At 39.2% G+C, this 16697-nt stretch overlaps 1 protein-coding gene across 3 annotated transcripts in view; it reads left to right on the plus strand.

Annotated features, from left to right (window-relative positions):
• LOC115224289 (rho GTPase-activating protein gacU) overlaps positions 1 to 16697 on the plus strand; it is a 195931-nt gene that overhangs the window by 58035 nt on the left and 121199 nt on the right. For all 3 annotated transcript variants that reach the window (XM_036513499.1, XM_029795113.2, XM_036513497.1), the window contains exon 2: positions 3523 to 3738. In XM_036513499.1, coding sequence (XP_036369392.1) covers positions 3628 to 3738 — 111 coding nt within the window. In that variant the 5' untranslated portion in view covers positions 3523 to 3627. The remainder of the gene's footprint in view (positions 1 to 3522; positions 3739 to 16697) is intronic.

Below are 16697 nucleotides of genomic sequence, written 5' to 3' on the forward strand. Positions count from 1 at the left end.
CACTGGATTAACCTATCAGGGGATACCTTTAATTAACCTATCAGTAAGTGGCAGACTTGATCCATTATCTGGTTTAACACTACTGTGTGGACCTTGCTTGCCTTTAATCAAGATTCCATTCTTCTGTTGGAAGCAATCAGAGTTAGTCTCTGATATTTTTGTAAACAATAGAAATGTGTGTGTGTTTACAAACAAGTGTTATGTTGTCATTGAATGTTCAATTGTTAAAAAATTCTATTTCCTGTTAAACAATGTTTGATATATTAGAACTGTGTGTAGGAGGCACCCTTATTCTTAGGGTCTGTGTGAATGGAAGGCACACTCTTCTGTTAGTGAGATGAGTTGGTTGAGCAGGATTCTTTTACCTGTTTCAGTCATTTGACTGTGGCCATGCTGGTGCACCTCCTTTAGTCAAACAAAGCGACCCCAGGACTTATTCTTTGTTAGCCTAGTACTTATTCTGTTGGTCTCTTTTGCCAAGCCGCTAAGCTACGGGGACGTAAACACACTAGCATTGGTTGTCAAGGGATGTTGAGGGGACAGACATATATATATATATGACAGGCTTCTTTCAGTTTCTGTCTACCAAATCCATTCACAAGGCTTTGGTCAGCCCAAGGCTATAGTAGAAGACACTTGCCCAAGGTGCTATGCAGTGGGACTGAAACCGGAACCACTGGTTGGTAAGCAAGCCAATTACCACACGGCCACTCCTGCCAAAATTTTTCTGGCAGTTGATAAAAAGCAACATTCCTCTGTATCATCATCATTTAATGTCCATTTTCCAAGCTGGCATGGGTTGGACAGTATGACAGGAGCTGGCGAGCAAGGGGTCTGTGCCAAGCTTTGACATTGTTTCTATGGCCAGATGCCCTTCCTAATGCCAACTGCTTTACAGTGTCCTGAGTGCTTTTTGTGTAGCACTGGCACCGGTGGGGTCACCAAGTAACTTGTAAGACCCCCTCAACTGAGGCTAGTGTAGTATTGAGGGAGTTGGCTTTATGCCATGTAGTGAAAGAGTTAAGGGTAAAAATGATAATAAGGGTCGTATCTCCAAGACCAGCTGGAATCTCTCTACATATCTAGAATGCCTGAAACACTGCACAAAACTTTATATTTAGTATGAACATCGAAACAAATATCAATGGAAATAGTAGTTGTGATACCTGTGCCGGTGGCACATAAAAAGCACCGTCCGAACGTGGCCGTTGCCAACGCTGCCTTGACTGGCTTCTGTGCCGGTGGCACATAAAAAGCACCATCCGAACGTGACCAATGCCAACCCCGCCTCGAATGGCTTCTGTGCCGGTGGCACATAAAAAGCACCATCCAAACGTGGCCGATGCCAGCCCCGCCTCAACTGGCTTCTGTGCCGGTGGCACATAAAAAGCACCAACCGATCGTGGCCGATGCCAGACCCCTCTGGCACCTGTGCATGTGGCACGTAAAAAGCACCCACTACACTCGCAGAGTGGTTGGCGTTAGGAAGGGCATCCAGCTGTAGAAACACTGCCAGATCAGACTGGAGCCTGGTGCAGCCCCTGACTTCCCAGACCCCGGTCGAACTGTCCAACCCGTGCTAGCGCGGAAAACGGACGTTAAACGATGATGATGATGATGATGATTTCATAGTGATGTTTGTATATCTTAGCTAGAATCCTCTCAAATTTGGGTGCCTTGTTATTTGGGGAACAGATTATTTTGTTTGTTTGTTTGTGCAATGCCAGATGCTACTGCTAAATGTACAATCTGTCAATTGTGATTGATGACTGGAACAGAATACCATATCAGTACTGTTTGATGTTCTGGGATGGTATACTGACCAACCACGGGCAGTAAACTACAAAATTCTTACATCCTCTTGATTTCCTGTAATTCAGACTGCCTCATAGTCCCAGCAGACAAAATAGAGACGGCATTGCTGCTAAATTGTTTATCATTGGTCTTTTATGTGATGTTCTTTCAAGATCTTTCATTGGCTGCACAGTTGTGATTAAAGCAGGTCTTTGAAATGTTCTTTCCATAAGTTGCTAAACAGCTGTTCATTTTATTAGATTTTTTACCATCTTTAGCTCTGAAATACTTTGATCTGCCACCATAAATGGTTCTTAACTACTGGTGTTTGTTACTATACTACAGTCATGCTTGCTTGGCAACCTTGCCTTCAAGTTTTTCTTTGGCGCAAGTTATTCTTCATCTTTTGGTCAGCTTGAAAATCATTCTCTTTATTTGTGTCAGCTGCTTCATTTAGGCTAAGAGTCAGCAGGCTTCTTATATCATTGGGCGCTTCATGGAATCATTGGTAACTTAGTAACTTCCATCATATAAATTTCTGAAATAAAATTTTTTTAAATATAAATGATAAAAAAAATTTCTTGATTTCAAAACAGTCCTTCATTCTTTTGGGTCATTACTGCTTTTCAATAAAAAAATATTAGAGAAATGTATTGAAAATACTTTGTGTGGTAAGTAGCTTACTAACCGACCACATGGTTCCGGGTTCAGTCCCACTGCGTGGCATCTTGGGCAAGTGTCTTCTGCTATAGCCCCGGGCCGACCAATGCCTTGTGAGTGGATATGGTAGACGGAAACTGAAAGAAGCCTGTCGTATTATATAATATATATATATATATATATATATATATATATGTGTGTGTGTTTGTGTGTCTGTGTTTGTCCCCTAGCATTGCTTGACAACCGATGCTGGTGTGTTTACGTCTCCGTTACTTAGCGGTTCGGCAAAAGAGACCGATGAATAAGTACTGGGCTTACAAAGAATAAGTCCTGGGGTCGATTTGCTTGACTAAAGGCGGTGCTCCAGCATGGCCGCAGTCAAAATGACTGAAACAAGTAAAAGAGTAATGAAATTGATAAAGAAGAATAATGCTCAAAATTGTTTCAGATGTTTATTGACCCCTTGGATAGTCACATAGAGACTCAGGTGAGTCAATACTCACCACCACTTTGCCAGCCCCTGATTCAGGCATTGTTCTTCACCGCTCAAAATCAGTGGAATCAGTGGATCAATACACAAGGTAACATAAGCTAACATGCATATGAAAGGGTGAAAATTAAAAATGTATTAAGTAAAAAAAAAAGGTGGCAGCCAGGATTTGGATAAAAACTGTCCTCTCACCATGATGGAGATTTTATCCAAATCCTGGCTACCTTTTTCTTAATTTATAAAATCTGCACTCCACAGACAATCTATACATACAGACAGACAGATGTATGTATGCATATAGATATATATAGATTTGTTTATATTTCTTCACTGAAATGAACTTGGCCAGTTTAGTCTGTGCATTGTAACAGCTACTTAATTCACCGACCTTTTGAACTAGTATCAGAGTGTTTTTGTTCTATATATTTATTTACTTCTATTCATTTTATTTTGTTAAACAGTTTCTTGTCATTTTGCATTTATTTATCTATTCAAAACTGATTTCTTTTTATTTTTTATTAATTTTTTTTTTATTTTCATTTATATTTATTTTCTGTGTTTTTTTTTTTTAATTTCAGAACCACCATGTGTCTGTCCTCCTCCAACTTAAGTCTAAGTTTTTTTGCTGTCCCCTCACCTCAGATGACTTGGACTTTACCATCTTCTTCTACCCTCAGTTAACAATGAGCCAAACTAGACTTTGTAGAGACAGTAGTTGGGGGAATGATAGAAATGGTTCGAAGCTTATGAATGCTAAAGGACAAATTAGTTTATCACAAGGATTAATACACAAGGTAACATAACCTAACATACATATTTCTGTGTGCACCTTTTATTCACATTAACTGTTGTGCACATTTTAATTATTGTCTTAACCCTTTAGTGTTCAGATTACTCTGTTAAATGTGATACTTTTTCACTCAAATTGTTTTGAATTAATCAAGCATTATCTCATAGCTTTGAGGTTTCAATGATGTGATTGTTTATTTTTAGAATGTCATTGTTGGTTAGGTGTGAAAGGCTAGATATTGCCAGTTTGAATATAAAACATGTAGAATATTTGGGCCGGATATGGCCGGTTTAAACACTAAAGGGTTAAAACATTTTGATATTTCTCATTGAAATTTATACTATATATATATATATACATGTAGTACATTAAAGTACATGTAATATATATATATATGTATATATAAAGTACATAGATGTACTCACATATTCTGTTTTATCCCTTCTTCTCCTAAATACTAATATGGATTTTCTCTTTTGACTTTCATAGCTCTTTTTTTTATATATAATTTGGGGGTTTTTTTGTATCCTTTTGCAAGTTTTTTTTTACACTTTTAGATAAATCATTTGCAAAGATAGAAATTGTATTTTATTTTTTTGCTTTGGTTTATTTTGTGTATGTTTGTATGTTTTTTTTTTCTTCTTTTTCTTTGTAGTCTGATGACTTAAAAGATTTTCCAATGAAAAAAAAAATAGGCCTTACTAAATTAGCGTTTTTTTTTTTGTTGTTTCTTTGCATTTTTTTTTTTTTTTTCCTTTTTTGTCTTCTTAATAACATCAAGCAAGATGTAATTACTAATTTCGGTGCCATGTCTGACAACTTCAGTAAATTCTTGTGACTGCTCCATTGATCGTGTTCCTTCAGTGATAAAAACCGATATGATCGGAGATTCTCTCAGAAATTTATTTATTTCCTTTCTGCAAGATTCAATAGAAATAAGCCAAAGAGGGAAATGCAGAGAGATAAAGGAACAGGTGTCTAATGGTAACTATTTTGGTAATGGATCTTTCGGACAACAGGCATGGCTGTATGGTTAAGAAGTTCTTTTGGCAGCCACTTGTATTTTGAACTCTTTCCTACTGCAAGACACATTGGTATGACCAGTGCCAAGAGAATGGAATTTGGTACCTTGCTTCCCCACACCTTTGTATTAATACCTATTTCTTTACTACCCACAAGGGGCTAAACACAGAGGGGACAAACAAGGACAGACAAACGGATTAAGTCGATAACATCGACCCCAGTGCGTAACTGGTACTTAATTTATCGACCCCGAAAGGATGAAAGGCAAAGTCGACCTCGGCGGAATTTGAACTCACAACGTAACGCAGACGAAATACCACTAAGCATTTCGCCCGGCGTGCTAACGATTCTGCCAGCTCGCCGCCTTAATTTTTTGTATTAATACCTATTCCTTTACTACCCACAAGGGGCTAAAGACGGAGGGGACAAACAAGGACAGACAAAGGGATTAAGTTGATAACATTGACTCCAGTGCGTAACTGGTACTTAATTTATTGACCCCGAAAGGATGAAAGGCAAAGTCGACCTTGGCGGAATTTGAATTCAGGACGTAACCATTTGGGCCAGTACATTATGGTGGAGGCACATGACTTAGTGGTTAGGGTGTTAGACTGATGATTGTAAGATTGTGGTTTCAATTCTTGGACTGGGCAATGCATTGTGTTCTGGATCAAAATACTTTGTTTCACATTGCTCCAGTCCCTTCAGCTGGCAAGAACGACAGACTAGGGAGAAGTACAGATGACTTGGAGCTTTGTGCTCAAACCCCTACCCCACCGGTTCTTTTTGAGTGAAATTCGGTTGGCAGAAAGCAACTGAAACATATTGTGTATGTGTGTGTTTCCAGGCTTTGCATTGATAACATTTGGATGATGGTGTTGTTTGTGGCCTTACATAGCCAATGTTTTCTGTAGTTGAGCTTTTTGACATTAAAAACTAGTGGATTGCTACCTTACTTGGAAACATTTAAGGGAAGGAAGGGCATTCAGTTGTACCTTACTCTTGCCAAAGGAAAATCTTGTTCATTCCAGACAAGCATTGGATGAAATGACACTTTATAAGTAAAACAGACATGATTGTGTGGTAAGAAGTTTGCTTCCCAACCAGGTTCAGTCCCCCTGGGGAGCACCTTGGGCAAGTGTCTTCAACTATAGCCCTGGGCTGACCAAAGCCTTGTGGATTTGGTAGAACTATATATGTGTGTGTGTGTGTGTGTATCTTTTTACTTGTTTCAGTCATTAGACAACAGCCCTGCTGGGGGAACCTTAAAGAATTTTAGTTGAATGAATCAACTCCAGTACTTATTGTTATTTTAACCCTGGTACTTATGATGTCAGTCTCTTTTGCTGAATCTCTTAAGTTATGGGGACATAAACACACCAACAGTGTGTTAGTGTTTGTGACTGACTGACTGACTTGACAGCATTCACCCGGGGTGGGTTGAGCTGACTTCATTCATCCTCAATGCTGCATCTCTCACAAACGCCAACCAGTCCTGGCGATTTGAGGCTAACGACCGCATGATCTCCAACCGCTCCCTATTCCAGCGGTGAACGCCGTAGATATGGGGGCCTAGGTTGGGTTTCCAGATCAGCCTTGACTGTCATCAGCCAGGTTTTTCGTTGTCCACATCGCCTTCGCCAACCGTTAAGGGGTTAGTATTTGTCCCCTACTACTGCGTGACAATGGGCTTCTTTCAGTTCCTATCTGCCAAATACACTCACAAGGCTTTGATCAATCTGAGACTATAGTAGGGGAGAGGGCTTGTTGATTACATTGATCTTAGTGTTTTAACTGGTACTTCAATCATGATGGGATGAAAAGCAAAGTCAACCTCAGCAGAATTTGAACTCAGAATATTAAAGATAAATGAAATGCTGCTAAACATTTTGTCCATTATGCTAATGAGTCTGCCAGCTCATCACAATAATAATAATAATAATGGCACGTAAAAAGCACCCGCTACACTCTCGGAGTGGTTGGCGTTAGGAAGGGCATCCAGCCGTAGAAACATTGCCAGATCAGACTGGGCCTGCTGCAGCCATCTGGTTTCCCAGACCCCAGTTGAACCGTCCAACCCATGCTAGCATGGAAAATGAACGTTAAACGATGATGATGATGATGGGCTTCTTCCAGCTTTTGCCTACCAAATCCACTCACAATGCTATAGCAGAAGACACTTACTCAAGGTGAATCTAGAGGTGGGACTGAGCTTGGAACCATGTGATTGGGAAGCAAGCTTCTTACCACACTGCCACGTAAAAAGCACCCACTACACTCACGGAGTGGTTGGTGTTAGGAAGGGCATCCAGCCGTAGAAACATTGCCAGATCAGACTGGAGCCTGGTGCAGCCTTCTGGCTTCCCAGACCCCAGTTGAACCATCCAACCCATGCTAGCATTGAAAGCGGACGCTAAACGATGATGATGATGATGAATGAAAGCAAATATCGATTTATCCAAATTGTAATTGTACATTTAGCATCATAAGATACAACGTAAATGTTAATTTATTTCAGTAGTTTCCACATTTATTAGCTAAATAGCATAGATAATTAAAATGTTGGCAGTTGAACGTTATTTTCCTCATTGGCTAAATTCAACCAATTTGTCCGTAATGTTTATCTTAAAGAGATGGTGATAATTGAGAATAAATTTGATTGTCAGCCAGAAGGGTACAAAAGTTCCATGCATAGCTTTGATGCTGTAGTAATCGTGGGATTTTTTTCTGTTGTTGTTTTTCTTAACCCTTTAACCCTTTCGTTACTGTATTTATTTTGAGATGCTCTGTGTTTCTTCCAATTATTTTAAATATAGCAAAGAATTTAATAAAATAACTTCGTTATCATTAAGCTAGTGTTAGGAACATAAATTGTGACTAAGGTTTGGTGGAAGATTTGAATTCAAAACTTATGAAAACAAGACATTTGTACTACAGAGCCAGAGCCGGTTTCAGCCGGGTTGGTAACGAAAGGGTTAACACTCAGATTACCCTGTCAAATGAGTTGCTTATTTATTCTTATTGTTCTGAATTAATCATGCATTATCTTGTACCTTTTGAAATTTCAATGATGTGCGTGTTTACTTTTATAGAATGATATTGTAGGGTAGGAGTGAAAGGCTGGAACTGGTAGGTTTGAACGTAAAAACAGATAGAATACTTGGGCAGGGTATGACCAGTTTAAATGCTATAGGGGTAATAATGTAGTCATCTTTATTATCTCCCTTTCCAGCTCTAGCCCCATCACTCCTACTTGCGAGTAGCCTTATACTCTTTTACTCTTTTACTTGTTTCAATCATTTGACTGCGGCCATGCTGGAGCACCGCCTTTAATCGAGCAACTCGACCCTGGGACTTATTCTTTGTAAGCTTATTCTATCGGTCTCTTTTGCCGAACCGCTAAGTGACGGGGACATAAACACACCAGCATCGGTTGTCAAGCAATGCTAGGGGGACAAACACAAACATACACGCACACACACACACACACACATATACATATATATACATATATACGACGGGCTTCTTTCAGTTTCCGTCTACCAAATCCACTCACAAGGCTATGGTCGGCCTGAGGCTATAGTAGAAGACACTTGCCCAAGGCGCCACGCAGTGGGACTGAACCCGGTACCATGTGGTTGGTAAACAAGCTACTTACCACACAGCCACTCCTGCGCCTATATGATCTTTTCAACAGTAACAAATCTGTTCCCGTTCCTTTTTTTATACTTCAACCCCTCAACAAAGAATGTAACTTTATTTTAATCTATTATGATTATTCTGTTAATTTAGCTCAAGGTGCAACAGAGTGGGAGTGAACCTGGCTCCATGTGGTTAGGAAGTGAACTTCTTACCGCACAGCCACGTCTGCATCTATATTAGAAACGATTATTATTATTATTGTTATTATAAAAAGCCTTTTAAAAAACATTTTCTTGCACATAAGCACCATCCGTTCGTGTCCGTTGCCAGCCTCGCCTGGCCCCCGTGCCGGTGACACGTAAAAGCACCATCCGTTCGTGGCCGTTTGCCAGCTCTGTCTGGCACCTATGCGGGTGGCACGTAAAAAGCACCCACTACACTCACGGAGTGGTTGGCGTTAGGAAGGGCATCCAGCCGTAGAAACACTGCCAGATCTGACTGGGCCTGGTGCAGCCTTCCAGCTTCACAGACCCCAGTTGAACCATCCAACCCATGCTAGCATGGAGAACGGACGCTAAATGATGATGATGATGATAATGATGATGATAAGCATTGCTGTAATATTCGGTTTAGTTTGTCTTAAACAACCGACCATTGTAGTTTTAGAGATGCCAAACTAACGAGTAACTTTTTTTGTTTTTTTTTTCTTTTTTACCCGAGAAAAGAAAATAGATTTCTAATTTCATATTTGGCAGATTTGGCAAATTCTTTTGGGGGAAAAAGATAAAAGCAACAAAAAATGAGTTTATTTGAATACAACATATGTTTCAAAGGAAACTGTTCAGTAGTCGCACTATGTCTGCAAGTTATAATAAATATAATGAATATGCACATACTGTTGTTTAACAGTTATTTAACCTTGATCATTCACACCTATGATGAAGGGCATTCCATCTGTGGCCATCCCGTCTTTTGTGGGTATCTGGCTCTTCATTATCCAGTGTGTCCTGTCCATTTTAAAATGGTAACTCTTTTACTCTTTTTACTCTTTTACTTGTTTCAGTCATTTGACTGCGGCCATGCTGGAGCACCGCCTTTAGTCGAGCAAATCGACACCGGGACTTATTCTTTGTAAGCCCAGTACTTATTCTATCGGTCCCTTTTGCCGAACCGCTAAGTGACGGGGACGTAAACACACCAGCATTGGTTGTCAAGCAATGCTAGGGGGACAAACACAGACACACAAACACACACACACATACATATATATACATATATATATATACGACAGGCTTCTTTCAGTTTCCGTCTACCAAATCCACTCACAAGGCATTGGTCGGCCCGGGGCTATAGCAGAAGGCACTTGCCCAAGATGCCACGCACTGGGACTGAACCCGGAACCATGTGGTTGGTTAGCAAGCTACTTACCACACAGCCGATGTAACTTGAGGGAGATTTTGCTTGCCATTTTGAGCGAGTTGATTGATCATTTATTCATTTAGATCAGTAGTTCTCAACCAAGTCCTGTATCAGATTTTGTTGTTAGAATTTATCCCTAATAAATTAGTTATACTTTTACAATACACAAAATATTTTAGCAATTCCTTTTCATACCATCCCTGGCAAGGGAAACTGATAAAGTGGGTACCAGATGTGGAAGAAAACATAAGTACTCGGGCTGATTTAACTGAAGTGAAGATGTTGCTCCAGTGTGGCCACAGTCCAATGGCTGAAACAAAAGAGAAAAAATACATTAGATAAGGCATTCATTTGTTACTACTAAGATGGCAAATTACTTGATTCTCTGAAAAATTTCTAATAGGAAACTTGCACATTTATCCAACATATACAATTTGGTGATTCCCATTAGCAAGTGAAACATATGTAATGGTGAATAAATAAATGCCAAAACGTTTTCTAGATTACTGTTTTGTTATATAATAACTCTAAAAACAATATTTCCACAATTGTCACCTTTAACAAGGCACATCTTGGATTTCCCCCCCTACCTACGTATATACATGTATATATAAAGTGGACAGTCAATATGCTAGATATAGACGTCAAAATCGCTATTTTCCACGTGGAAAATAGCGATTTTGACGTCTATATCTAGCATATTGACTGTCCACTTTTAGTGGTCAGTCCTTTAAATTTTGTATGTAAAAAATATTTTAATCTTCGGATTTTTTTTTAATATGCTAGACCACTGGTTTTAATTAATATCAATTTCTACCCTTATTCAATTTTAAATATGTATATAAAGACCCCCTTCGGTTATGAATGACCATGGGATTGCACCTAGAAAGTTACCCTCCTAGACACAAGTCCAGGCAAGGTTGTTTATGGAAGACCAGCAGTCGCCCATGCATACCAGCCTCCCCTCTCCACGCCACCAGTGTTATCCAAGGGAAAGACAAAGGTCGATACAGCTTGGCACCAGTGACGTCGCAACTCATATATATATCTATCATCATCATCCATGCTGGCATGAGTTGGACCATTTGACCAGAGCTGGGAAGCTTGCACCAGGTTCCAGTCTGATTTGGCTTTGTTTCTATGGCTACATACCCTTCCTAATGCCAACCACTTCACAGCAGTAGCGCTGAAGGTGGTAGGTAGTGGTGGATGTTATGGCATCGAGATATGCTTGAGAAAGAAGAGAGAGAGAGAGCGAGCGAGAGAGAGTGTGTGTGGATTATTCTGTTATGATTGATGTTAATCTCTACACTGCTATTTTACTCTGGTTTCAGGAAGTGACCTCTTAGTTTAGTGGTAAGTTTTCAAATCCTAGCATTGCAGAATTGACGCTATCAGTTAATTACTACGCCATCATTGCTCTCCTCTGGAAATGTTGAAATTATCTGGCGCTGTGTGATAAACGAGCTTGTTTAATAACATTTTGGGAATCACTCTGATAAAAATAAAAACAAAAAATTTGAGGGAGGGGGGAAAAAAAAGGTGGCGGGGTATTTAATAATAGTAATAAAATGAATAATGATTATAATTGCTTATTTGCTGGCTTGTTATTTGCATGCCTCTTTTTTTTTTTTTTTTAGTTTCCATCTCTTTTTCTTCTCCTTTCTCTCGCCTTCTATAATTATCATATAATCCATAGATTTGCTAATTGATCTCTTCTGTAATGATTCATTTATCAAAGTGAACAACAGGTTTATCCTGTCAGTTTTAGTGTTAATGAGGACATGAGAACTATTTTTTGTTTTTTTCTTAATATATTTATTAGCTGAGGGGTAGCCTAGCTGCTCTTTCCAAGGTGCATTCACCCAACTCAATTTGAAATGTTTCTTTTCCAATGCACATTATATCAAATTACCTGTTTTGATTAAAAAAAAAAAAAAAAAGCACCAACAAAACCTGGCTTTTTCTCATACTGTCTGTCTCTCCCATAGTAGTTAAAAATAGTTTTGTTTGTTTATTTTTTCCTTTATATATTTTTTTATAATATTTTACTTTTTTTTTTTGTTTCATTTTAATTTAAATTGTCTCGTATTCATACAATATGGCCAACTCTTTGTCTCAATATTCTGATATTCCATTACAATACTTCAAAATATTTATTAAATAATCGGGTTTTGTTGTAATTCCATACAGTGACAATAAATTAAACTGTAACAATGTCATTTATTTTCAGAATTTTTTTTTTTTTTTTCAAATATATTTTTTTTTATCAAGTATTTTGTGAACAATAGCAATTATATTGCTTAAAGTTTTCCAAGCCAATCACCAATGAGGGAGTGACTGTTCAACTCGGGCAGAATAAATATCACAACCTAGTTTTGTTTATGCACTGTTTGAACATAGTTTTGTCATTGGCATCTATCTCATTTGCTGACACACATGCATGCGTGCACAGACATAATCCCTGTCCTTTCTCATCATCATCATCATCATCATCATCGTTTAACGTCCGCTTTCCATGCTGGCATGGGTTGGACGGTTCAACTGGGGTCTGGGAAGCCCGAAGGCTGCACCAGGCCAGTCAGATCTGGCAGTGTTTCTACAGCTGGATGCCCTTCCTAACGCCAACCACTCCGTGAATGTAGTGGGTGCTTTTTATGTACCACCTGCACAGGTGCCAGACGAGGCTGGCGAACAGCCACGCTCGGATGGTGTTTTTTATGTGCCACCGACACAAGTGCCAGACGAGGCTGGCGAACGGCCACACTCGGATGGTGTTTTTTTTTTATGTGCCACGGACACAGGTGCCAGACGAGGTTGGCGAACGGCCACGCTCGGATGGTGTTTTTTACGTGCCACCAGCACGGAGGCCAGGCGAGGCTGGCACAGCCACGATCGGATGGTGTTTGTTACGTGCCACCAGCACGGAGGCCAGTCATATATTTTTTTTAAAAAAGCACACACACATGCATGTGAAGGCACATGGCCTAGTGGTTAAGTGTATTGCCCTCTATTGCACTCACAATCGTGAGAGCATGGTTTTGATTCCCAGACCAGCATTGTGTTCTTGAGCAAAACACTCCATTTCATGTTGCTCCAGTCCACTCAGCTGTCAATGGGTAACCCTGTGACAGACTAGCCCTCTGATCTGGGGAAATGTTAGCCTGCTTGCCTAGCCAGTAAGATAGCACCATTCAAAAGCTAAAGTGTTGCAAAGCGCATTGTGACTAGCAATGTGTCACAATGTCCAATAGGCTGCTTTATCATATGATACATATATATATAGGTGCAGTTGTTGTGTGGTTAAAAATCTTGCTTCCCAACCATGTGGTTTCAGTTTCAGTCCCACTGCACAACACCTTGGGTGAGTGTCTTCTACTATAGCTTCAAGTCGTGAGTGGATTTTGTAGACCGAAACTGAAAGTGTATATGTATGTATATATATGTGCATGTACTCATCTTGATACCACCTGATGGTTGTATTGCAAGTTACTTGGCAACCACACTACTGTTGATGGTACAAAGAACACACCCAGTATACACACTGTAGAGTGGTTGGTGTTAGGAAGGGTATCCAGTCAGAGAAACCATGCCAGAGCTGTTGCTGGAGCTTGGTATCACCAGATCCATCCCATGCTAGCATGGAAAACAAACGTTAAATGATGTGATGGTGATATGTATAGACACAGGCATGATTATGTAGTTCAAAAGCTTGCTATGCAACCATGAGGTTTTAGGTTCTGTACCACTACGTGGCATCTTGGGCAAGTGTTTTCTATTATAGCCACAGGCTGACCAATGTCTTGTTCATGAATTTAATAGATGGAAACTGTGTAGAAGCCTGCCATGTGTGTGTGTTTAGTCTGCCTCCTACTCTTGGCCAATTTATATGCTGTTAAAGAACCTGTGAAAAATATACTCCTCTCCCACCTTCCACAAAAACATTAGAATATATAAAAACGGGTTCGTTTGTTTCTTGAAGAAGGATCAGAACTTATTCACAAGTATTTATTTTATTGACCCCAAAAAGGATGAAAGGCAAAGTCAGAGTTTGAACTCAAAATCTAAAGAGCTGAAAAAAATACTGCATTATAGATAAGCATTTCATGTGATGTATTAATGATTCTGCCAGCTGGTAGCCTTAATAAAAATGATAATATTTTTGCTATAGGTAGAATACCTGAAATTTGTGGGGAGGAGAGTAGTTGATTACTTCAACTCCAGTGCACAGTTGGTACTTATTGACCTCAAAGGGATGAAAAGCAAAGTTGACTTTGGTGGAATTTGCACTCAGGTGGACGAAATACCACTGAGCATTTTGTCTAGCGTGCTAGCAATTCTGCCAGCTCACTGCATCAGTAGTAATAATAATAAGAAGAAGAAGAGTCTTTTCTAATTCTGGCACAATGCCAGCAAGTTTAGGGGAGGAGGCATGTTAATTATATATCGACCCCAGTACTTGACTGCTATGTATTTTATTGGCTTTGAAAAGCATAGTTGGCCTTGATGTTACTTGAACTCAGAACTTTGAGAGCCCAGAAAGATGCTGCTAGACACTGTCCACTGCCATAGTTATTCTGCTGGCTTGTTGTCTTAATAATGTTGTACCTTGACAAGTGTCTTCTACTATAGCCTTGGGCTGACCAAAGCCTTGTGGGTGAATTTGGTAGACAAAAACTGAAAGAGACCTTTGTGTGTGTATGTATATATATATATATATTATATATATATATAATATATATATATATATATATATATATATATACACACATATATATATATATAGGATCAGATCCAATTGACAACGTAGGTCAGGTAGGTACAATAAATTCAGGGTGAATACTTGATAAGTGTAAGCACCTGTATATGCCAGCTAGTAGCAGAGGTGAGAGGGTATATGCATCAAATGAAATAAAAAACAGAACACAAAGGATGTTGCGGTACACGTGTTTCAAGCTTTATACAACAACCTATATATTTATATATATATATATATAAGCACACATACACACACGTTTTTCTTTCTGTTTGTGCTTGTCCCCCACTATTGCTTGACAACTAGTGTTGATGTATTTATGTTCCTGTAACTTAGCAGTTTGACAAGAGAGACTGATAGAATAAGAACTAGGCTTACAAAAAAGATAAGTGCTGGGGTTGATTCACTCAACTAAAACTTCCTGAAGGTGGTGCCCCAGCATGGCCACAGTCCAATGACTGGAACTAGTAAAAAAAAAAACAATGTGTGTATGTATTCTCCAGTGTATTTGATGTTTCAAAATACTGAATGAATAATAATTTTCTTGCATGGGCAACTGACCCTTTGACCTTTTGTTCAATGACTCTGCTATTGATACCACTACTACTTTCTGTTTTGCTTTGTTTTGTGTGTGTCAATGATTTCTGAAGCTGTTAGAGCCAAAAGAGGATGTGATTTATTTTGTTAATAACAGTTTTTCCTTTTTTATTTATTTTTTTTTTTTTGCAATTAAGCTTTTTTTTTTTCTCTCTCTCTTTCTTTCTCTTAATTCTTCTCTTCTCTTTTTCTCAATTCTGAGTTCAAATTTCACTTTGCCTTTCATCCTAAAGTACCAGTTTCACACTGGGGTCGATGTAATCGACTTAATCCGTTTGTTGTCCTTGTTTGTCCCCTCTGTGTTTAGCCCCTTGTGGGTAGTAAAGAAATATATTACTTGTGGTCCTAATTTTTCTTATCTTAATCATTTAATTTTTGGGATTTTATTAGAGTAACCAACAGTTCTTGCAGGAGAATCACGGCAGTACAATTGCTGCAGCTGCCAGCCATTCATTCTTCAATTGTCCTTTAGCAAGAGCTTTAGTTACCTTTCTTTGTTTCAGTAACTGGACTGTGGCCATGCTGGGGTTACCACCATGGCAAATTGTCTTCTACTATAGCCTCAGACCAATCAAATCTTGTGTGGATTTGGTAGACAAACTTTAAAAATCTTGTCATATATATTATATGTGTATATCTGGGGGGGGGGGGGGAATCTGTCTGTCTGTCCCCACCCCCAATTACCACTTTGACAACTGGTGTTGGTGTGTTTACATTCCCATAACTTAGCAAAAGAGATTGACAGAATAAGTACCAGGCTTAAAAAATATGTCCTGGTGTCAATTTGTTCAACTAAAGCCACTCGAGGCAGTGCTCCAATCAAATGGGTGAAATAAATAAAAAAATTTTAAAGATATATAAACAAATTAATACTGGTTGTCAAGCAGTGGTGGGGTAAAAACACATCCACAAGCTTTTCATCTACCAAATTCATTCACAGTACATCACATTGGTTGGTCTTGGGCTATTAGTTGAAGACTCTTGCCTAAGGTGCCATGCAGTAGAAATGAATTCAGCTCAGTTTGTATTGCAGTATGAGGGAAAGCTGTTGGCAGATTAGTATAAAAAAAAGGTTAAAGCTACTATTCATACCAATCAGACGGGCTACTGATATTCCTGATTTTCACCAGGACGGCTCAGATTGAATGTAGAGATATAAATCCTGTCTTTTCCTGTATCTAGAACTGCATTGTCCAAGGTGTCCTTCTCTTAAGATGGTAAGATGTGCTTTGTGGGAGATTTGATTGTTTCTAGCAGGCCAAGTGACCACATAGATGACTCCTTCGATCATTCATAAACAAATGGTGTCTTCCATCGTTTACCCCCACCCCAACAAGAATTGAGTTACCTTTCTGCTTCATAGGTAAATGTATATGTAGTGGTGGTGTGGGGTGGGGTCTTTTATGACTTTAGTGACCATTTTTTCCACTTTAAAATGACACTCTTCTGGGTTCAGTCCCACTGACCACTTCTCATGCTAGTATATTCTGCAATGTTTCAAAGGCGGCGAGCTGGCAGAAACATTA

Source organism: Octopus sinensis, linkage group LG25, assembly GCF_006345805.1.
Source record: "Octopus sinensis linkage group LG25, ASM634580v1, whole genome shotgun sequence".
Lineage (NCBI taxonomy): Eukaryota > Metazoa > Mollusca > Cephalopoda > Octopoda > Octopodidae > Octopus > Octopus sinensis.